This window comes from Myxocyprinus asiaticus, chromosome 28, assembly GCF_019703515.2.
Source record: "Myxocyprinus asiaticus isolate MX2 ecotype Aquarium Trade chromosome 28, UBuf_Myxa_2, whole genome shotgun sequence".
NCBI classification, from domain to species: domain Eukaryota; kingdom Metazoa; phylum Chordata; class Actinopteri; order Cypriniformes; family Catostomidae; genus Myxocyprinus; species Myxocyprinus asiaticus.
In genome coordinates, this window is record NC_059371.1 from 33,880,769 (window position 1) to 33,906,307 (window position 25,539).

A 25,539-nucleotide genomic window follows, 5' to 3' on the forward strand; every position below is an offset into this window, starting at 1 on the left:
TTTAAAAGAAATACCAACCTGCTGGCTATGTTAGTTGGAGGATGGAGTCATAGCCCATGCTTTGTGGTTCTGCGCTAAAATTCAAGAATTCTAGGCAAGAGTCCAGAAATGTATCTGTGAGGTTTTAGATACTCAGATTTCATTTTGCCCCAGACTATGTATATTGGGTGATGGGGCGGTTATTAAACTAGGTGACAAATATACTAAAAGCTGAGTCCAATGGGGGTTGAAGTTGATTCTGTATTTGTATATTCTGTTTATTCTGTTTGTTATATATGAATCAATAAAAACTGTTGATAAAAAAACATGTAGAGACAATGGAGTGCCACTCTCTGGAACTAAACACAACAAAGTGAACTGTTTTCAAACATTACTTCATTTCGAGTTTACATCTGCGGTCTGACACCATGATGAATGTGAGTACATTCCATGCATTTGTACGATTACATCTGTGTTCCATGTATAAACACACACAAGCAAAACAGACACTTCAACTTGCCATACAGAGCACACAAGCTATCAATCACCCTGCACGCCACAGCAACCCAATAACAGTTTTCGTGAATTCGTCAACTGAAATTATATACCACGAGTCTCCTGTTTGAGAAGAGGAGCCGTTCATGCGTACAGCGTTTTTGCCCCCCTAAGGAGACTGCAAAAGCCATTAGAGAGAAGCATCGAGCTTCCAAGAAATACAAACAGTAGCACGTGTGTCCATGGCAAAGCCCTATCAGATCCACCCAGGGCTTTTATGTGCGATACTCGAGCTGCCTGCATTTCCACACTGTGGCAAAGTCAATAAGTAGCAGAGAGGCTGCCGTTGAAGGCAGATGCACATCTCTACAAAACATACAGTGTAGAGATTAGGCCAAGAGGGTACCTGCCCTTAACAACCACAATCCGGGCATTCGTGCATTCTTCTGTCAGTGTAAAACAATAAACATGTAGCGGAGCAACTTAAGAGGTCACATGGATTTTGGAGAGATGGACTGCTGAGTTTCAGTTAAGCTTCAAGGGAGACTGAGCGCTCTACTCCACTTGAAACTTGGATGTTCCAAAAGTCAATCAGGAAAAGTTTTTTTGAGGAACTCGCATAAACACTTCCTCAACTGCTCCATGGGAAGAGCTACAGAAGCAGCTCAAACCCAACCCATGAGCCGGATGAGAGCAGAGGAAAGGGTTGGTGTATAAGGGGAAGGTCAGGAGGTGATAAGGGTCAAACTTTTTCTCACAGACGTGGTCGCCAAGGCTCCAGTGCGCACCTCCACCCCTCGTTAGAATGCAGAAGATCTTTGTCCTGCATCCTAGCAACGCAGTGTATATTCCGGATGCAAAAATAGGGAGGGGAGCCAGGTCTACGGCAGGCCAGCTCCAGTCCTCATGCAGAGGGGGTGAGGGTTCACTGATCCCAGATAAGAATTCAGCTCTTCCTCTCCCACATCCGCCGTCATAATCAGACTGAAACCGGGACTGTCAAAGAGCAGTTTTAAGTTATAATTCCGCCCATCAGATGTTCCCGCCACAGCAGAGATTCTGTTATTACCCAGGCTGATTGCCATTCTGCATTTGTTTTCCCGTATAAATGTGCGCGGCTTCATCAAACAGCAGACTCGGACAGAGGTGATAGACGTGCACATGATGTTTAAACAATTAACAACCGCATTGTTTGTAAACGTCTCTCAAGACACAGGATGCAGGGAACAGAGTTGCCGTCCAAGGCGAGTAAACAGTAATTAGTCAGCTATGCTTCACTGATATTTGATGCGTAATGAAACAGATGCAAAAAGAAAAAAATGTCCAGTTAAAGTCAATAAGTTACTTGGAGAAGCCAGTAGTGTAGTGGCGATGCATGAGTTGACAAAACAGGTTGTTTACTGTCTAGAGCTCCCAACCTGAGAGTAATTACCCTTCACTTTCCACACGGTCATGTCCAGAATGACAAAAAGACAAGAAAACATTGCAGCAGCGTTCCTGTTTCCACCTTGCTTGTTCACTATGTCTCGTTAGTTGACATTTCAAGGTGAAAAAAGTAGATATGGATGCATCAAAGTACAATTAGGGCATAGTTTCAGAGAAGCAGTTGTTTCATAGATGGAGAAAGTTAAAACATTTTGATAAGAATCAACAACAAGAATAGGGACATTTTTAAATGAATTAAACAGGGTCTATTTTTATTTCAAGTTCTCTTTAAAAGTTTAAAGGGATGGTTCAGCCAAAAATTTTAATTCTGCCATCATTCACACAACCTCATCTTATTCCAAAACCGTATTACTTTCTTCTGTGAAACACAAAAGCAGGTGTTAAACAGAATGACTGCCTCCCATCACCATTCACTTTCACTGCATTGAAAAAGATGCAAGGAAAGTGGATGATGACAGTGGTGCAGAATTTGCCAAATATCTCCTTTTCTTTTCAACAGAAGAAAAAAATTTAAAAGGTTTCTAGCAACATAAGAGTGAGTAAATAATGAAATAATTTTAATTTTGGGTGAACTATGCCTTTAAGCATACTCTTAAAAAATATTAAAATGTATTTATTGAGAGTGACTTGCATGGGAGGAATAAAGCAACAAATGACTTACTCTCCTTGCAAGGCCCAGGGCAATATAACATTTCTCTCCAGGATCCACAATCTCCACTTCAAAATAGTGACTTCGTGTGGTAAGGGGCTGCCGAGCCTGAGCCAGACCAACGTCCATGATGCTTTTCCCTTTCCCAACATATTCCAGAAGCTGTGGTAGAACAAATCATAGACTTAATTCAGATAAATCAAAGACCTTTAGAGAACATTACAAATGGTTTTATTCAGATTTTTAAACTGTTTGCTCATGTAGAATTATCACTTAAGTTATCAGGGTTCTGCTATTAGAATAACTTGGGTATCTACTGAAATAGTTAGGCTGCCAGAGAGTATGTTTGAGGAAGTCAAATTTGTTGCTCTGCTAACATATCTGGCAAAAACTTCAAGCTTGCTTCGAAGAGAGGAAAATCTTTACGTCAAGTTATCTTGAAATTTATCCAGCTAGGCTCAAAAAATACACAATCAAAGAATATATATAGTACTGTGCAAAAATGTTAGGCACATTACATTTATAACAAAAACATTTGTCTTAAAACAGTTAATTTATCTAAATTATTTTGCTTTTAGTGTATCAGTAAGAAATATAACATTTAGATTTCAACATTCTCTTTACAAATAGAACTGAATAGAAGAAGAACAAGAAGTCTTACAACAGTTGGTATGGCCCCACAGAGCCCGGATCTCATGACCGAATTTAAACCTGGCATTAACTTTTCGCATGTGAGTTCTCCTGTACGGATGAATTTCCCAGCGTGAGTTCTTTTATGCGTGCTGTAATTAAAATAAATCTTACCTTACACTTCACAGCAGATGCACAGGAGGACAGATTATATCACAGCGGTTGCACATATAATGTGGTTTTTAGATGTTTATAATGATTGATTATGATGGATAAGAGTCGATCGTGAATGTGCTTGCCGGCTATGCGTGGCGCAATATTTTCATTGCAATGCAAGATGGGATTCTGAGTTTTTATCGTCATAGAAGCATACAAAAGGAGGAGCATAGAAGGTTCTAAAAACCTAGCACTTCCACTCTCCCAGCCTGGAAGTTGTCGTGACGGACGGAATGGGTGAAGGCTCGAGTGGACTGACTAGTTTGAATATTCTTTGACGTCAGAAAACATGGTGCATCAAAACAGTGCTGCATCAAATCAGTGTGCTCCGATGGTAACAGCTTTATTCTTTTAGTGATTGTTTGAATGTTTGTAACATATAAAAAAAGATATTGTGCTGTTGAAAAGACAACATGAGCAGCTGGTTCATTATGACAACTGTTTCAGTCATTATGACAACCGATTTTGCTGGTAAAAAGCAGCATGAATGGAGATCACACCGGTTTGATCCTACGCGTCTGAGCCCAGCCTAGTGTAATCACACTGGTTTGATCGTATGTGCAAAAGGGTTAAGATTAGTGCTGTCCATAATAACGCAAAATTTGTTTAACGCCACACATTTTTTAATGGCATTAACATGCAATATGACCCTTTGAATTAACCGTTGTTCATGAGAAGCGAGTCAATTCGTGCAAACGGCGCTAATGTCAAATGCATTGACCATGGGGAAAACAGATTTTGGGAGACATTACGCTGATACCTGCGCCAAGCATTTTATCAATGTAGCAGATCAGTAGAACATGCCCGCAAAGCACAGATAGAGCTCGGAACTTTGTAACATGATTGCAGCGGCAAGACAGCTGCCATTTGAACTGCCATGCACTGCGAGGCGCGTTAAGAAAGTTGCGAGGCGCGGGCGCGAAATGAAAGTGTGAGGCGATCGTCTGTGTTCTGCGACTGCTACCGGGTCCTTGAATAACATATAATGTACCAGTAAAGGCAGCCAGTGGAGTTTCTGGTGCCCCCCTAGGGAGTTGGTGCCCTACGCAGACTGCGTGATATGCGTATAGGGAGTGGCAGTACTGATTACTAGCTAACGGAAACCCTGCTGCTGTCTACAAGGTTCTGTCACAGTGCCTCTGTTGATAGTGCACTAGCCAATGTAGAAGTTGAAGACACTGCGGGAACCCTGCAGGTTAACCCATTTAATCCCACCGGTTAAAATTGTGACCGGGGTCTAAAAGGAGTTTTTGATGCATTTTGCACAGAGTTGTAAATTGTAAATGACAGTACAGACATTTTTCCATGAGTAGTGCAAATGACCAGAGCTATTTAATTCCACTGTGCTCCTGGAAAGATTATGTCTGTCAAAAATCCGTAAAAAGAAGCGAATAAATCCTGTCATAATACACTTACAACTACCATATTTTGTACATAATTTGAATTGAGTTGTGTTCATTTTCTGTTGTTCAACTCTGTTGGTGGGGTAGGTTTTGTGTGGATGACTGAAAAATACATCAGGATGAAGCATGTTTTGTCCACTCATGTTTATAAAGAATAAAGATATTGTGATTAATCGAGATGAACGAAAAAAAACAAAACATTATGCGATTAATCGCAATTAAATATTTTAATCGTTTGACAGCCCTAGTTAAGATGCATTTTAGGTGATCTGATCACATTTGGGCAGTGCTAACTACAGGTCTAAAAAGGGTCTAAAATGTTTTGTGATCGGATCACAAAAACCACATACAAATGTGGTCAAAATAACACGTGACCACATCACATTTGAGGTGTAAACACTAATCCATCCTGTATGTGTCCCAGACAGAGGTGAAGCGCAACCCGTCACATGTCAATCAACCGCTGCACTAAACCAAGAGTTTACATTTTGCTGGTTACGAGTGTCTTTAAAAGGAAATAACCGTCTGATCGGAAAATCATAAAAACCTGATACATACACAAACACTTCGCTAACAACTTCACAGATCTTATTCAGTGTGTCTGATATCAATCTGCAGCTCTTTTAATACAGGTATACCACTAGAATAATCGATGATTTGGCTTGAAATGTTGCGTTTGTGCTTCAATTGAATTTCAGCTGCTTTGTTTTTTCTGAATTTGTTGCACTTCAATGTCATGCAGTAACACACTGACATAGTGATTGATGTATGTAGTCATGAAACAGAGTCCTTCCCCTCGAAATCTGAACACAAGTGGTCACAGGAAACGCATTTAAGCAACCAGGTATAAGCAGCGATGTATCTCTCCTGACCACGTGATCGGATCACCCGAGACGCATCTTAATACCAGGAGTAAACAAGGTCATTGAGTCATATTGGTGCTGTTATGAAGGCAAAGGTTGTGACACCAAATATTGATTTTGCTTTATTTCTGTTTACTGGACTTTGTATGGTGTTAATTGATAAATTAAAAATATTTATGGCATAATTTTTGAAAACATCCTCACAATGCAACATTTTCACAAGTGCCTAAAACATTTGCACAGTACTGTGTATAGCCTGTGTACAATTCAACATTACTTACAAGAATAATCATCTACAAGACACCCGATCAAGTATGGGCAAACCTGAGCACACATGAGTGATGACATCTTTTGATTGACTTTTTTCCATCAGGTGTGTTAACAGAGACAGTCTAATATAATAAGCTTATTAGGGAAGACAAAAGATTGACCTCTCTTTAATAAGTTCATGGAACGAGGGTGGGGCATGGCCTTTTAGCTATAGACATGTGAGTGGCAAACAAGCAGTTATCAGCGGCCCCACCTGTAGATTTACCCATGAAAAGAAAAAATTAACAATGGATTCTTTTATAAATTGCCATCATTAATGTATGCCAACTTGCAGATTTACCATTCACATCCATAACATTACATTCAATGGTGTACCAGATATCTAAAATTATGAAAACCAATGGAGAACATTTGAGCACTTGCGTGTGTGACTTAAAGTTCTATTTACACTGCCTTAAGGAAGTAATTGTGGCTGAATAGGGTAGATTAAAAGATTTACTTAGACTTTTAAAATGGTGCAGCAAAGTGTGAGCCAGCACTCATAGGCTGTGTCTGAACTTAGTAAGCTGCCTACCTATGATGGCATTTTTGTGTATCATATGCACATTTGAACATTCAATTCAAAGGCCAAAACCAAGTAAGCTGCCTATCAAGGGATTATATGCATGTTTGAAAGTTCAATTCGAAAGTTAACACTTTGAAATTGCAGGTCAAAACCTAGTTAGCGACCTACTTTGGCAGCATTTTTGCCATCATACTGTATATGCTTCTGAACATTCAATTCAAAAGTACAGACGTTTCAAAAATTCAGGTCAAAATTTAGTAAGCTGCCTACCTAGAGAGTATTTTTGGTCATCATATGCGGTTTCAAATATTAAATTCAAAAACTAAAAATTCAGGTCAAAACCTAGTAATCCACCTAAGTAGGCAACATTTTTGGCCATCGCACTTTTGAAAGTTCATTTAAAGGACTTAAACTTTGCAATTTCAAGTCAAAACTTACTGAGCTGCCTATAGAGACATCATATGCACATTTAAATGTTCAATTCAAAGGTCAAGTCTAGTGAGCTGCCGACCTAGACAGTATTTTTGGCCATCATATGCACGTTCGAATGATCAATTCAAAGACCAAAACTTAAGGTCAAAACCAAGGGAGCTGCCTAACTAGACAGCACTTTTTGGCCATCATATGCGTTTTCGAACATTCAATTCAAAGACCAAAACTTTAAAACTTCAAGTCAAAACCAAGTGAGCCGCTTACCTAGACAGCATTTTTGTCACATACAAATTTTCAATACAAATTTCAAGTCTTCATAATTTCAGGTCAAAACCTGAACCAAATGCCTATGGAGGCCCAAAAATGCTGTCCAGGTAGGGGGCTCACTAGGTTTTGAAACACAGATATGGTCTTTGTTTCACGTTCTGTTCTGAAGCATAGTGATTACTTTCAGATTTCAACTGGTTGTCATTAATTACCTAGAAATTTCCATTTGCAAAGACAGAATCAGCACTTGCTTGGGCAATGGAAACATTTCTCCAACGCCATGTACAACAACCTTTGGTATCCTTGTTTACATTTGTAGACGACTGCCGGTCACAGAGACTCAGACAGGCCAGGGGGTCCTGTTCAAACCATATGCTGGTAATGAATACTGATAGTCCATATGTGATCCTGCACACTCTCGAAAACAACAGCACACACTCGAGAAAGTACATGCCGAAGTGAAACACAGACATGAAACTGACATGTCAAGATTGCTGTCAGTTCTCTAAGAACATCCCCTACTCACATCAAAACCCACTGATGAATTTCAGAAATACGCACATCCCTGCAAACAATCAGTATACACTTTGATCTTGACGGGCTTGCCCAATAAGTAAAGCTGATCACTCTGCAAAATGGAGAACAGTGTTTCCCCATTATATAGGGGAGACCAAGGCTAGTTGTCACATCGGGAAGTTGTCACAAAGACTCTAAGTAACGATAAGATGTAGGGGGTATTTACACTTGGTCACTTCATGCATTTTTCACGATTGGATTGCTATCCTAGGTATAAATGCCCTCCAAGACGAATATAAATCCGATCTTTTCGAAACTTGGTCAAGTGTAAATTCATCTGGTTGTTCAAGCTACATAAGTATACTTTACTCCGCCCAAATAGTGCTACATCAGCATAGGGAAAATGCTAAACATGCAGTAACAGCTGCAGTATTTGCACAGGGCTTGCATCAAGCTGTAAATAAATTATTAAACGGATGCATGTTGTAGGAAAGACACTACTTTTTTCTTCATTTATTTGATGGAGATCGCTGGCAAAACTGAAACTAAACACTGACATTATGAGCACAAATGATGCGTATGACGCATCTTACCTACGAGAAGCCTGACAGGGAAAACACACAGCACGTGTGCACACACACACAGATACCCGCACACGAGGCAAAGTCACTTGGAATCAAATTATAAATTCTTTTAAATTCGCTGCCCTGCATTAGCATAATCACTGAAGTGAAACCTGTTTTATTTGCATATAGTGCGGGAATTAAAGATCGGATATATATCCATTTGGCGGAGACACATTGATGTGGCCAAGTGGAAATGGAATGTGATTATTCAATCGGATTGCAATACGATTTAGAGTCAAAAATCCAATTGTGCAAAGGTGTATTTTCTCTAGCAGAAGTTTTGTATGTTGGTTTCAAACACCAAATACAAAAACCTCTTAAATTAGAATAATTTTTGTGAATTCTACCCTCCAAAGTAAATTTTCTCTGTTATTATGTTCTTTGTTACAGCTCTTCTGTAAACATGAGCAAACAATCAAATTACACTGGCATATACAGTATTAGGGCAAGCTTCAACTATGTATTAAGAAGGCAAATTTTTACCGAAAGGTTTAAATGTGTCCTTTGGACAAAGGTATTTTTTCTTAAGTCAGGTGGGGCATGTTGTCACAATTATTCAGGGAATGCTGTCTGTGTTTAAAATGTCATAAATGTATACAATTAATACAATATTTGTTAGTCAAAATGATGATTTGATATTTTTGTACATTACAGGTCCGTTTCAAAACGTAACTCTCTCTGGCAGCATCCTTACTGCTATGACAGGCAGCAACTCCACGCGACATTCAAATAGTGCTCCTCACACAGTGCAAAGGTGACTCAATGCACAACTGTTTTCACTACCGGTGACGTGAGAGGAAAGGCACGATACTCTAATGAGCATAAATACGCATAGCTCACATTTTGTGCAAAATGACTTTAAAGTATTTTTTATAGATAGTTTTCAGTATTGAATAGGTTGTAAGTATGCTTATAATACAAATTTCCCTTGTTTCATCTGCCATCTCGGATTTATTTTTCCGCCGAGCTCATCATGGTGCATTCTGGGATTGCCTACCCTGGGATAGATACATATGATGCTACCTTAGAATTTGACCAAATGAGATATCTAAACAGACAGCATAATTAAGATACCTACCTTTTGAAACAGCCTTCGCGTCGGGAGCATGCCCATGATGTCTTAAAATGCTGCCTCTGGGGGCAGCACACTAGGATTTGGAACAGACCCTACCTGTTCCATTTTTGTTGTTTAATGAATCGTTTTGTGCCATAATTGTTTTACTTGTTAAATTTAGCTGAAAAACCTATTATAGGCTTTTTAATACTGGTGTAGATTTAAAGAGAGGTGTAGATTTTGTTTTGGTGGTTGTGATGTCTGAGACATGCTCACGTTGCCTGAGACAATTTGCCCCATTTAGTTTGACAATATGCCTGCTATTGGGGCATGTTGTCACAAAAGGTTAATGTGTATTCAATAAATCGATAGCTTTCGATAGCTTTTTTGTACCCAAGACTTTAAGGTATGTGGTTATGCAGAAATTTACTTTCAAAACAAACTTAATCTGAGAAAAATTCACTGGAGTAAAAGTGTGACAACTAGCTCCCGCTCCTATTTTGGTAACATTATAAAGTTCTATTTTTTTTATTTATTTTTTTTTATTAAAATTAAAATAGAAAATTTATACTGTATATATACATATACAACAAAGACATTACTGAAATGTACATTGTGATATGAACAATTAATGTAATGATGAACCTTGAAGTACACAAAACAGTTCTTGCTTCATTTCGAGGTGGATGTGACCAAAAGGAAATACATGCGATTCCATGAGCCATTTGAGTTAAAGTTATGTACGGCTGTCTCACGAATGCACCAATGGTCTGATCTGTCCATTAATCCGTATTAACAGTGGGATACTTTTTTTAGTAGTGAGCAGGGTTTTTTTTTTTTCTGCCCCCATCTGGCTCTTCTTTTCACATCAACCTGGAGCTTTCGTGTCAGGACAGTTGCCTGTTCATTTGAGGATGGAGGCAAAATTGCACTTAGTCACACCTCCTTGATGCTGAGTAATGGGGAGGCTGTCTACCTTTCTACCAATCCCAACAGCTCTCAACAGCTCCCAGCATGCTTGAATGACAGTGTTGACAGATCCAACATGATCTTAAACGTCATGATCCCAAGACCTGCGTGGGGGTGGCAGCTTGTTTTGTTGAACGGCTGCCCCGGCAACAGGTGCAACATTGCAAGCAAGACCCACAACTTCCTGTCACAATACAGAGAATGTGGAAAAGATTGAAAACACAAATGGGATACACCCACAAGAGAAGCCAATGACATTTTTGTTGACAGACGTCTTCTTTTGACAGTCTCTGAAAAAATTGCTGAAATTTATATCATTACGAGCTTTCCTTCAAACAAGTTACTAGCTGCTGACAGTAATGCTGTAGATTGGTAGTCTAAATGCTAGTCACTTTTGTCCTTGATTCACCTTGCACTCCAGAGTTTTAAGTTGAACTTGGGATTTCATCGTATAATTGACATAATATTCCATACAAAGTCTCATGCAAACATCTAGACTCATTTTGTTGGAGGAACTCTGCCAGGAATACCTGAATATCCAGAGTTCTACAAGGAATTCCTTCCTCTTGGGTTTCCAAGGAGTTCCTCAAAAGCAAAACAAAGTGACCTGAAAACATGTTGCTTATATGGATCTTTTATAATCAGGTCCAAAATTAAGGGGGGTTTGGGGCAAAAATTCCACCGAAAGCAAAAATTTAAATGTGAGGGCATAAATATGCCCCGCAATGAATTCTTCTGTTTTTTTATTTGCAACTTCTGACATAGTTCTTAATATTCTATTATAGTACCAGTTATATCTATTTTCACATAAAATATGAGTAGATGTTGATATAATTTTAAGGGTAAGAGGTTATAAATTCTCAATTTTGGTAATCACTATTAATTAATGGATTAATAAGTATTTAACATAAATGGATGGCACACAGTTTGTTTTATATGGTTAGAAAAAAAAAATCCCACATAAGAGTAAAAAACAGCCCAAAAATCTAACAAAAAAGTTAATTTCTGATACAAATTTTAATAAAGCACATTTGTATATTTAGATAATGAAATCCTGCTTAATCTCTTTGTTGAATGTTTTAATGTCATTACGATACAGGAATCAAGCCATTCCCTGAAGGGACAAAAATGTGATATTAACATAAACATATGTAATAATAGAATGAGAAATATAATTGGTATGTGGCTGGCATGTAATCAAAACCGAGCCATGTGTATTTATACAAAATAAAACTACTGGAGTCTATCTGAAAAATCTCATCAGTGCCCTGGTCTGAGCTGAGAAGTCTTTCACCACTTTTTAATAGATCCCGTTGAACTATCACTACCAGTTATTGCTGCAGGGAAGATGTTGCCCAACCATAATCATTTGATTTTGCCAAAGGACTGATACAACTGATGCTATTGGACCTAATGTGATAAAAGACATTTACACTTGCATGGCTGCACACACCTGCGCATGTTATGGAGTTAAAGATAATCTGCCACAAAATTCTTGGGTTCTTTTGATTAGTTCATACTGAATGAAGGGGGAGTTCAAAATAAACTGCAATATATTTGACTTTTATGTCAGCACCCCCCAAAAATGCGATAGATGGTGGGAAAATTTCAAAATAACAAAATAAATAGAAATAAATAATAATAATAATAATAATAATGAATAAAGTAAAAAATAAAAGCAAGCTAAAACAAAAACTAAGCAGGGGTCACTGCTGATCAAAGTCTTTACTGGACTAAGGTTTAGCAAGACCAAACCATGATTTTGGTCTTGCTAAACCATGAAATTGTTTTCACGACTTTCACATGATTTCTTTATTTTCTTACTTTCCACAGACGCCAGGAAACTGGGGTTAAGCTGGGGTTGAAAGCCTCTGCTAAAGGACAGAATGGTGATGGCTCATGGTTGGCTCCTTGAAGGGAAAAAACCAGCACTTTGCCAAGTTACTAGCCCTAAAATACCATTACATCAACATTACCTTCAACATTCTGTCATAGAACTTGATATATCTTCTTACTACTACACTTAACCTGCACTTAATGTACAGAAAAAATTCTGTCTGTCTCTTTCTTCTGTCCTAGGATCTTTACTACTCCAGCTACTGTGAGAACTTGGCAGTCATATACTGCAGATGTTGTTATACTTTGTATGACAAATTGTTTGCTATATGTCTCATTTGTAAGTCGCTTTGGATAAAAGTGTCTGCTAAATGACTAAATGTAAATGTGTAAATATGCATAGGATCTTTCTTCGATTTTCACGCCCATTTGGGTGACATAAGCATTACCCAAAGGAATAACCCATGTCGTTGGACGGAATTTTCTTTCTTTTTATCAAAACCAGTAAAAAGGATGTAAACCCAGTGGAAATTTCATGTTAACACAGGTTACCAGCCTCTCCCTGCCACAGATAAGTCAGCGTTTCCTCTTTCTCACACTCTCAAGTTCTCTTTGAGGGGTGAAATGATGTTTTACTGCTCTCACACTAAGTATCTGCTTGAGTTCAAATGAAACCTTTCTGTTATGGGAAACAAATGAACTTGCCCTTACCAAAAAGACTGTCCAAAGGCTCACTGCCCACTTACATGGAAACTAAGGTTCATCAACACCCATTGAAGTGAAGGGATGTTACGCAAAAACTACAGAGCAAGAACAGATGTCTGCAGCAGTCCTGGTAGCTTATTCAAGATGAAACTATGAAGATTGTCTGCCAGTGGTTAGTGTTACTGTAATACAGTTAGACTGCCCATAATGATAATGAATTCCTGACTTAACTGTAAGAGTGTGGCTCCTAAAGCCAAACCAGATTTAACTAGGCCTCAGCCACATCTAGTGTGCCAAAGGGTTAAGGGTTGTCATTCCATTTATGTAAAGTATGACATTGAGCCTAAATTACTGCTCTAACTAGGGGGGACAGCAATGGGCCAGAACATTTGAATCACTCCCCCAGTGTCACGTATTTAGCAATAATGCCAGGCAAACCACAAAGTGTCAATGAGCTGAGGTGTTAAAAAAAACAAAAACTTTACAATAAAATGGCCAGAGAAGCTTTAGCAATAAATCGTTGCTCTGAAGCCAGCATTCTTTGTCATTATCAACCGCAACTAGGAATGTCACAAAATATGTATATATGTATTACTGAACAGCATGTTATTTTCACAATATGTTTTTGAGGCATCGATATATTTACATTAGAAGTCTAATTTGTGTGCTTTCCAATTCACTGTAAGTTGGCCTTCCGTTTAATGTAGTCTGGTGTAATAGCTTTGGGAGACCACAAGGGGGTGATGCCAGTTGCGGGTAGGACAAGGCACAGGTATCACACAAAGGATGCGTCAATGCAGTGCAGGCTGCAGTCCAAGGTTGTGATTCTTATACTGTTATATTGGATGAGGAATGGGCATGAGGCAAATACATGGTTAAGTCAGACAGGGTATTGGACGCTGCTTCTAATTCTTCGTTTGCTGAGTAAGTAACATAAGAAGAAAGCTTTTGGCATATTTTTTTAGATAACTCAAAGCAAAAATGCCAATTACGGTTTTTGGTGCCATTCTCACTTACTCAGCCTTTCTCCGCTTCTTCAGAATTCAACAACTGATGCTTTTCGCATGCACAGAAGTTTGGTTCGGAATACATGTAATGTACATGTAAATGAATATTTGTTTAGGATCGCAAAATTTTGGGGACATATAAACAGTGCATTCAAAATCTGCAACCAGACTGAATTTATTCGGATTTAAGAAAATCAGTGCATGTAAACATAGCCATTGATGAGTTTGAAAGGTTATTGTATGAAACTGGTGTAACTGCACAAACCAACCAATTAGAAATGGCTATGTTTATTATGCAATTTCTCCGTAAGCAGCCTTGAATGAACACAAAAAGATACACTTGTTACTGAAAATACATAGTGTAGGCTATATTGAAGATAGATGCATGTAAAAAAAAAAATATATATAATTCATTGAAAGCTTGAGTAAATATTCTATGTTCTTTGATAATGATTTGGGACGGATTTAATGAAAAACTATGTGAGTTGCACTCCGTGCCGCTGCAGAATTCTGAACAGCCTCCGGAGTCGTAGCTGGGCACCGCAACAGATGATGAGTGACAGCGATGGTGTGCGAAAAGTCATAGTAACTGTTTGTAATTTCAGAACGCGCCATGTCGTCTGCCAAACGTGTCTGGTGTGCGACCCCCTTTAGTTTCCCTGCCACTCACACTTCAAAGTTGTGTTGAGAAATATGTATAAAGAGACAAAAACTATTGTGCAACGAGTAGCCCTATTTATATCTGCAAAAAATGACTCTGCTTTGCGTCAGGGTCCTGATCTCCCTGTCGGGGTTTATATGCGATAACAACCGGCTGACTGTACATTATCCCCCTTGTTACATGGATGCTAACCAAATAAATAAATAAATGGACATAAAATATTGATCTGCGTTGAAATTGAGAAGAAAGAAATCACTGAACAGCTGGAATCAACCTTCGATTTGAGTTCTGTTGGTATTTATTTTGTGAAAATGACTGTATGACTCTTCATTATTCAGCCTATTACAAGACTACTTGCCCTATAAACAAATAAATGGCCATGAAACATTGATTTGCTCTGAAACTGTGTATTTATGTGAGAAGAAATAAATAGCTGAACAGCTGAAATCCACCTCTGGTTTGAGTCTGAGTTCTGTTGGTGTTTACTTTGTAAAAAAATGACCCCCTATTACAAGACTACTTGCAAAAAAATAAATAATGCACTTCAAACATTGATTTGAGCTGAATTTATTTTATTAGCTTACTTGTTGAGATCGCACAGTGAGCCGAGAAGCAGGAGAGATGGCTCGTAGAACCCGGATGAACGGTCTGATACGTCTTAATCCCCGGATGTGCGATTGTTAAAGAGCAATATCTGACCGCTGGATGGCGCCATTAACCAATCAGAATAGAGTATTCCAGAGAGCCGTGTAACAAAGATCGCTAGTCATGGGAAAACATTTTTTATTCTCAATGTGTAGAAATCCCAAGCCTACCCGCAACCAACTCCAACCAAGTGTGTGTACAAGTCAGTGTGAGTGTATGCATGAGTATGAATGAGTGTTTAAAGCAGTGTAGGTGAGTATGTGTATGGGTGCATGTTGGCACTTGTGATAGCACTGGTGTGAACATAAGAACCTGTTGGTGTAGTGCGTGTGTGTTCAGGTTAAAGTGAGCAGTAATCCAGGTGCAGTCTGGCGGCTGTAGAGCGTAGAGGAGATTAAGTCGGTGGGCATAGGCTCTGGTGTAGTAACAGCTAAACTGATCTCTGCCACAAGTTCACAGATATCAGCACGTACGCAACAGCGGCAGAAGCCAAACACCTCATAACACACACACAAAAGCAGGGGCAACCATTGGTAAAGATTTGATGTGTCAATTCATCTTTTGATTTGCACAAATGCACCTCACCATGATAATAGACTGTAAGATTTTTATATGCTGCAGTATACATACTGGCTAATCTAGAGATTTATGAGTCTTAATCATCCTAATCCGTGCCAGCTTCCATATAGATTGAGTGATTTTCTCTCTGCATACAGGCTGATGTTGCAAGTTATATGTTAATGCGCTAAAGTTAACAGCAGAAGTACAACAGAAGTGCAACGAGTGAGAACTAAACTACTGTACTCTCTGCTAAATTTAACCCGTAATTTCTCATCAACACCTCTGAAATGAGAAATGGCTTGGCACTGGCTAACTGCAAAGAGAAGTTACGGAGTCAGCAAATTTTTGGCATAGTTTGTGTGCAGCAGCACAGAGTGACCACAGCAAGACCATATCTGTGGGTGGTAATGCCTAAAAGCTAGGGATGGTAATTGTAAAGAATTTAATCATTCCAGTTTTGATTCCGTTTCTTCAAAACAATTCTGGTTCCTTAACAGTTCCTTTAACAATTATTATAGACTATTTCAAGGACTATTTGTCCCGTGAACATTTCTTGCTCGTTGTCAAATTCATTCAAAACAACAGCGGGAGGCGCTTCATTCGTAGTGATTTTAACACGATTAACGTTACTAACATTAACACGTTTGTCATAAAATGCCATTATTAAAGTGAGGACTATACTGCCCAGTGGCTGGATGCTCCCTTGATGCCTGGAACTAATAGAAATTAAAGTGTTTAGATCTTAGAAAAAACAACCACAAATTTATGCATGAACTGCTGCAATGAAGCGAGATGGCTGGATACATGCTGTAGCGCACATCTTATCTCTGGTGGGTAAACAAAATGTATGCCAAATAATTGTACGTCTGAGAGGTAGAGCTCTTAAAGTGACTATAGATCGCTCCCATTATAATGAAAGAAGCTGCGCAATTCATTTACTTTTGTATTTAGTCATTTAGCAGATGCTTTTATCTAAAACAACTTACAAATAAGGAACATAAGAAATTTGTCGAAGTCAACAATATCTGCAGTATCAAACTGCTTAGTTCTCAGAGTAGATGGAGTATCAGAAAGAGACAAGAAAAGTTTTTTTTTTATAATTAAAAAATATATTCTTAACTTGTTTGCAGATCATGCAGACAGCTTTATTGAACGGCTTATTTGATTATAATAGGAGCGATCCAATATTCCCCATCTTTCTGCTAAGGAAATAACTGTGAGCATCTAAACTACGAAACAGTTTCATCGCCTCTCTTGCGTAGATGCTCAGTATCAACAACATGTCTGGATAAGTCATTTCAGGTAAACGTTTGATGTTCTTTGAGAAAATATGTTAACCCAAAGCCTTATTTAAAGGATCTGGTAATGATACCAGAAATGCTTCAGGGCTAATAGCATTCTACAGTTCTGTGAAAAAATATGTGCCCCATCCTGATTTCTTCTGTTTTTGTGTACTAAATTGTTTCATAAATTCAAAAAAAATTATATAATACAAAGGCAATTTGAGTAAACACAAAATACAGTTTTGAAATGATAATGTTCTTTATTGAAGCAAAAATTTTATACAACACCAACTGGGCCTGTGTGAAAAAGTGTTTGCCCCCTTAGTTACTAAATCCTCAAATCTATGAAACTGCATTAATAATGGGGTTCAGCTGGACTAGACACAGCCAGGCCTGATTACTGCCAGCCCTGTTCAATCAAATCAACACCTAAATAGAACTTTTTCAGCAGCATGAAGTTGGCTAAAAGGTCTCACCCAGTAGCACACTATGCCAAGGTCGAAAGAAATTCCAGAAATGATGAAGAAAAAGGTGATTGAAATACATCAGTCTGGGAAGGGTTACAAAGCTATTTCAAATATTTTGGGACTCTAAAGAACCACAGTGAGAGCCATTATCTCCAAATGAAGAAAACTTGGCACAGTAGTGAACCTTCCCAGAAGTGGCCGACCTTCCAAAATTCCTCCAAGAGCACAGTGACGACTCATCCATGAAGTCACAAAAAAGCCAAGGACAACATCCAATGAACTGCAGGTCTCTCTCTCATCAATAAAGGTCACTGTTCATGACTCCACTATCAGAAAGCCAAAAATGCCATCCATGGAAGAGTGGCGAGGTGAAAACCACTGCTAACCCAGAAGAACATTTAGGCTTGTCTGAATTTTGCCAAAACACACCTTGATGATCTTCAAACCTTTTGGGAGAATGTTCTGTGGACTGATGAGTCGAAAGTGGAACTGTTTGGAAGACAGGGGTCCCGTTACATCTGGCGTAAATCAAACACAGAATTCCACAAAAAGAACATCATACCTACGGTCAAGCATGGTGGTGGTAGTGTGATGGTGTGGGGATGCTTTGCTGCTTCAGGGCCAGGGTGACTTGCAATAATTGAGGGAAACATGAATTCTGCTCTCTACCAGAAAATCCTAAAGGAGAATGTCCGGTTATCAGTCCGTGCGCTGAAGCTCAAGCGCAACTGGATTATGCAGCAAGACAATGATCCAAAGCATAAGAGTAAGTCCACCTCTGAATGGCTCAAAAGAAGCTAAATTAAAGTTTTGGAGTGGCCTAGTCAAAGTCCTGACTTGAACCCGATTGAGATGATGTGGCAGGACCTTAAACGGCCAGTTCATGCTCAAACCCTCCAATGTGGCTGAACTAAAGTAGTTCTGCAAAGAAGAGTGGGTCAAAATTCCACCACAGCATTGTGAAAGACTGATCTCCAGATATTGGAAGCATTTGGTTGCAGTTGTTGCTGCTAAAGGTTGCACAACCAGCTATTAAGTTTAAAGGGGCAGTTCGTTTTTCATATGGGTGATATTGGTGTTGGATAACTTTTTTGCTTCAATAAAAAATATATATATATTTGAAAACTGTATTTTGTGTTTACTCAGGTTGCCTTTGTTTTGTGTTAAATCTAGTTTGCAGATCTAAAACAATCTAGTATGAAAAATACACAAAAATAGAAGAAATCTGGAAAGGGGAAAATACTTCTTCACAGCACTGTAATTCCTTTATTATCGTTTACATCCTTGAAATTGTCTATAGTACTTGTTTTGAGGATGAAATACTTGGAAATAAGAACTGTAATTCTGACTAGATTTATTGCTCTCACCTGCCTGTTACCAAACAATTAAATGGTTTATTTTAACTGAACAGATTTTTGCAAAATTTAAATAGATTTTTTAATTAAGATTTCATTCAATCATTAAGTCAATATAATAATTTTAATAAAATACCACTAATAACAACAAAACACCTTTAACTACAACCCCAATTCCGAAAAAGTTGGGACATTATGAAAAATTATAATAAAACAAAAAGGAGTGATTTGTACATGATATTCACCCTTTGCTATATTGAAAGCACCACAACTATACATAATGCTGTTTTACCTTTTTTGAAAATGTACAGTAATTTCAAATCAGATGATTGCAACACCCTCCAAAAAAGTTGAGACAGGGGCAATTTAAGAGTAATAACAATTTGATGAATTGAAATAAGGCGATGTGAAACAGGAGATGTTAAACATATGAGGCAATTGTGTCATAGTACTGTATACCGTATAAGGAGCCTCCAAAAACAGTCTAGTCCTTCAAGAGCAAGGATCGTTCAAGACTTGTCAACTTGACAACAGATGCTTCAGCAAATAATCCAGCACTTTGAGAACAATGTTCCCCAAAGAGAAATTGGAAGGATTTTGGGCATTTCACCCTCTACAGTGCACAATATAGTTAAAAGATTCAAGGAATCTGGTCAAATCTCGGTGCATAAAGGGCAAGAAGAAAACCACTTCTGAATGTGCGTGATCTCTGATCCCTCAGACGTCACTGTCATAAAAAAACTTCATTTATCTGTAATGGATATCATGAATATGGGCTTGGGATAACTTTAGTAAACCTTTGTTAGTCAACACCACTCGCCGCTGCATCCACAGATGCAAGTTAAGACTCTACTATGCAAAGCAGAAGCCCAACATCAACACTGTCCAGAAGCACTACTGACTTCTCTGGACTCGGTCTCATCTTAGATGGAAAGTAGAAAAGTGGAACTGTGTTTTTTGGTCCGATGAGTCCACATTTCAAAATGTTTTTGAAAAGCACAGCCGTCGTGTTATCCGAGCCAAAGAGGAAAAGGACCATCCAAGCTGTTATCAGGATAAGGTCCAAAAGCCAGTGTCTGTATGTGCCAGGGGTGTGTCAGTGCCCATAGCTTGGGTAACTCACACATCTGTGAGAACACCATGAATGCACACAGATATGTACAAATTGTGGAGCAACATATACTGCCATCCAGCACCATCTTTTCCATGGACGTCCCTGCATTTTCCAGCAGGACAACTTCAAACCACATACTGCCCGGATTACAAGTGAATGGCTGTGTAAGCGGAGAGTGTGGGTGTTAGATTGGCCTGCCTGCAGTCCTGACCCATCTCCAATTGAGAATGTGTGGTGCATTATTAAGCACACCATCCAGCAACAAAGACCCCATACAATTGTGCAGCTAAAGACTACATAATGGATGAATTGGGGAAAATTCCATTTTCTAAACTTAACAAACTTGTGTCTTCAGTGACCAAATGCTTAATAAGTGTTATAAGAAGAAATGGTGATGTTTCACAGTGGTAAACACTCGACTGTACCAACTTTTTGAGCATGTTGCAATTTGAAATGACTGTACATTTAAAAAAAAAAAAGAAACTTACATTTACAGGGTAAAACATCATATAATGTGTAGTTGTAGAGCTTTCAATATAGCAAAGGGTGATTATAATTTACAAATCACTCATTTTTGCTTTTATTAGCATTTTTCATACTGTCCTAACTTTTTTAGAATTGTGGTTGTACACGTTACAATATCAACAATCATTTCTGACGCAAGTCTCATAAGCCTCAAGTACAAATAACACAGTAACAGTTCTTGGATAATGTCAGACATGACAAAATGAATGACTTACATTTCAGCAAGACATTCACAAAAAAAAAAAAAAAACCTGATAAGAGTAATTTATTCGGGAGGTAGCGCTGTATGTTTAGTGGTCAAAAGAACCGTCTCATAGGAATCACTTGTTTGGGAATCGGACTACACTGGTCACGTTCTATGTTTCATGCTGTAGATTCAAAAGAACCGGCTTATAGAAATAATTTGTTAGGGAATCCAACTACACTAGTCACATTGTATGACTCAATAGCAGAGTTGCAGTGCTGCTGAATGGTATCGTAGGAAACACTGTCAGAGTATTTTAGAACAGCGTCCTGTTCGCATTGGAAGAATGCACATTTAAGAACAGTTAACTGAACCTAAAATCATGAAACTCATTCAGTTCTGTTGTTTAAAAAAAAAAAAAAAAAAACTGAACCAGTGAGCCATAAGCTATCATTGTGTGTTTGAGCAAGACACCTCAAGTCTTTGGGATTCAGAGATTCTCCATGTAATACGTATACAAGTTGCTTTGGATAAAAGTGTCGGCTAAATGGCTGCCTACTTACTTCTGAACACCTTGAGATCATTTCTATCACTTCTTTCCAAATGAGATCATACTTCATCATCTACATACATGCATATCTGAATAAAAACCCATCTTAAGCTGTCTTAAGTGTAGTCAATAAAAAAACATGCATCTCACGCAATCTATTATAACAGTGAAGTGTGCTATTATGCCCATTAAAATTTCTCCCTGTTATCACATGCATAAGGATGGATGACAGAGATGGCCAAATAAAGCATGCAAACAAACGAAATCAGGGAGTGTTTGGGATTGCTTTTCGACAGCTATGATGACAGCTAGCAGCCCGCCAGAATGTGATACTCTCTTATCTAAACAGGAGTGGCTCTCCAATCACAATGAACATAAACACAGAACAGAAACAGAACCGCCTTAAAGAGCAAATTAGTGCTATTGTATTGGGATCTGTAAAATTTATGGGCCAGCTCTTTTTTTAATTAATAAAAGATCAAACAGTCAATCATCTAAGCAAAATGTAAAGAGTTTCACATCGCTGACATGAAAATCTTTCATCTAAAGAACAAAGTATACTTTGGTTTTCCACGTGTCGCTACGTTGCATGCACTTCGTCATCAGCACAGTACGGACTCTCCGCGTGCAGCCTAGCTTTTCTTTACATGGATAATCCGCATCTTTGCATGTTGTCAGCGCTTGTGCCTGTGCTGACTGTGCTAAAACACTAAAGTAGTCATAGTGTGCATGTGTCGAACAGATCTATATGGGCTCCCAGTCAAAAAGAGTTTATTTTAAAAGGCTGAGTGCAGGGGTGTGAATCTTTGGGATGAAAGCAAATCGATTTGATTCAAAAAGATTTTTTGTAAATTCAGAATTTAAAATTCCCGGATATTTCCAGGTTTTCCATGACAGTGAACATGGGGTAAGCTCCTCGTGGTCACGATTAGTGGTTCTCACTTTCAATGGGGCGCGTGGCAAGTTGTGCATGGATCGCGGAGTGTAGCATGAGTCTCCACGGTGTCATGCACAATGAGCCATGTGATAAGATGCACGGATTGACGGTCTCAGAAGCAGAGGCAACTGAGACTTGTCCTCCGCCACCCAAATTGAGGCAAGTAACCGCGCCACCACAAGGACCTGCTAAGTAGAGGGAATTGGGCATTCCAAATTGGGGAGAAAAAAGGGGGGAAAAAAATTCCATATCTTCTGAAGTGATCTGATAGGTGTGGGTGAGAAACAGATCGATAATTAAGTCAGTCTTTACCATAAATTCTCCTCTCTGCCCAGTAGGGGCCGATATGGACGAAGAATGCAAATCACCAAAATCAAAAGAAGAAGGACTTAAATATTGAAATGTTTCTCAGCCACACCAATCATATTGGTGTCTGTACACATGAATTTAACCACTGAGTCTTACTGATTACTTTTATGCTGTGTTTATGTGCATTTTGGAGCTTCAAAATTTTGGCAGCCATTCACTTGCATTGTGAGGACCTACAGAGCTGAAATATTCTTCTAAAAATCTTTGTTTGTGTTCAGCAGAAAGAAAGAAAGTCATACACATCTGGAATGACATGAGGGTGAGTAAATGATGAGAAAATTTTAATTTTTGGGTGAACTATCCCTTTAACACAAGAAAAAAAAAGCAATATCAACTAAATATCTTCATCTTAAATGTTTTCTGAATGACAGTAAAATGGCACTATTTGATCTAACAGAGAATAACAGCTAACTTTCCCTGCAACAAAAGCATTTTATTTCAGTAGTGGCCATGCAATAAACTGGCGACTGCATTAGTGGTTTGAGTGCATTTGACACGAGATAAGAACGCTATTGTGAGCGTGCTGTCATTTGCTCATGTGATAGACAGTGGCCATCCTGAAGAGAGGTCAGACATGAGATGCCTGAAAGCCTCGGAAAGCTGCTCATAAAAAATTTCAATTAGAGTCAAATGAGTGTAAGGGGAGAGTTGTGAGGGAGCAAGACACCACACGTCTCCAATAAATCGCACATGTAATAAAATTAAATTAATACATTTTAAAATTCTGTACACTGTTTTGCTGAATCGAGATTCAAAAATCCAATTCCAAGACCAACTCGAAAGAATTGGCAGGATTAGTAATCGATGCATCGAGAAAACGAGTGAATCGGGACACCCCTACTAAGTGCTTATCAACGCGAAGTTTACCCTAGCCTTAAATGTTTAGTGGAGGGAAACGCACTTTAAAAATGATATAGAGGACCAGAAAAGATATTTGACAAACCTATTTTTTTATATTTGAAGTATGGAGTGGAACTATACAGTGACCGAAAAATAAATCAAAACCATCTTATCTTTTCAAAGCAGTGACCCTTTGCCTAGATTTTATCTCTGCATCTCTGGGATGCTTTCCAACAGTATTTAAGGAGTTCACATACAGTATATGTTTGGCTCTTGTTGGCTGCAATTCCACCACAATCTGGCCCAGTATTATTATTTTTTTTTTTGTAAATTAGCTACTTTTTTAATTTAATTGAATGAATTTATGGGAATACATTCATATGCACAATTTACATTTACCTACAAAAATAAAAATGTCAAGCCTTTAAGCACAAGCCTTTAGATAAAAGGTCTTTAAGATCACAAGAAACGTGCATTTAGTCAGGTGTGTTTTAAATTTTGACTGGTACTGTATGCTGATGTTGATATCAATACTGATACTGTAATACAAAAAAGTCACCACACCTCCATAGGTTCTTAACTTGCACTTAAGTTCAAGACCCAGAGCCTGTTTTTCCGAGGACTTATTGAAGGACAGACTTTCTGAATTCATTTTACTGCAGAACGGAAAGGTGTTGCTACAAGAAACAGACATCGATGAATGACAAGAGCTACCCCATAAATGGAGGGAATGACTCAAGCTGCAGACAGTTTGTTGGATCCATCAGAGACAGGTAACAAAATGGCTGTTGCTCTCACATCTCCTATGACAGACTGCAGAGGAACATTTTAAGTCTTGGTTTACACAAGATTGTGCCTGAAAACTAGAGTGGAGCCTGGAGATAAGTATCTTCAAAAACTGACTGACGACACTCTGCTCTTAAGCCTATTAGAGAATGATTTTATAATGGATACAAAGAGTGCTTAGCAGAAAATCTATCTTGTAGCGAGATCACTAATTCTGAAAGAAACTTAATTACATGAGTTTACTCAGTGGTGACTAATGTGGAAACTAAATAACAAAGGCATCCAGACTTGGTTCCATCTGCCCAGACGTTCAAGTTCTTGCCAGAACCTGCCCTTATCAGCAGAGACTATGGCTGCGTCCGTATTCCTATATCATAGTATGTACTGACTTTGATGAAGAACTGATTTCTTGAATGTTGAAATACATTCTGTAAAGTTCATTTTTGGGTGAACTAACAGTTTAAGGAGACAGACCCAACTAAAAGCCAATGCAACATGACTCGCAGAGAACAACCCAGCTGAGAAAACCTTTTTCAACCACATTTTCGAAAGGCAAAAAAAAAATCTTTGGCAGGCTGCATGTCTCCTTACTGAGTTTTTACAAGCTAGTCCGTGCCAGTTCTGGCTCACTCTGCCTGGTCCGTGCCACCAACCCAGTAAAGCAGAGAGAATGTGAGGCACTTTATGCTTTCATGAACTCAGTATAGCATTAGCAGGCCGGAGGAAGGTTCAGAGTATCAGATGGAAAGGCGGGTATGATGGGTGTCTGAAGAGTGCACAATCTCTTCCTAGAAGAACATTTGCACCCTGCACTTTTTGCTCTTTTGGAACTACAGTCTCACTCTATTGGGAGGTCTCTGCTCCATAACTAACCCAAACACAGGAGTGCATGTTGCTTTTAACTTTATCTAAACATCACTTTGAGGAATTATGGGTGAAAAAAAGACATTGCCCCCAGCAAACAATTTTCTCTGCTCAGTCAAATGGCATACAGTTGGGTTCGACTGTGTTCCTCCAGGCGTTTTTTCCAAGAATGTATATGATGTAAACTTGGTAATATGCTCACAGGAAGTAAAGTAATGTGCGGTCTTGGAATTCAGTTCATTCTTGTTGTAATTTATCAGGGCAACCTAGTAATTTGGTGCTCTGTGAGATATAATGATTGAAAATATTTAAAGTGGGGATTACATCAAAGTAATACTCTTTAAATGGGTTGGATGCTGGGACCATAGACCTTATTTATCACAATAACCTTAGAACTATGACAAGAATCTGAATGAAAATAGTAGGGCTTGATATTACATGTAAAAACAGAGTGGTAATCAGAACTAGTG

General features: G+C 38.6%; 1 protein-coding gene across 2 annotated transcripts in view; it reads right to left on the bottom strand.

Moving 5' to 3' along the window:
* LOC127419496 (SPRY domain-containing protein 3-like) overlaps positions 1 to 25,539 on the bottom strand; it is an 82,130-nt gene that overhangs the window by 20,941 nt on the left and 35,650 nt on the right. For both annotated transcript variants that reach the window (XM_051660928.1, XM_051660929.1), the window contains exon 7: positions 2,582 to 2,731. In XM_051660928.1, the coding sequence (XP_051516888.1) occupies positions 2,582 to 2,731 (150 nt within the window). The remainder of the gene's footprint in view (positions 1 to 2,581; positions 2,732 to 25,539) is intronic.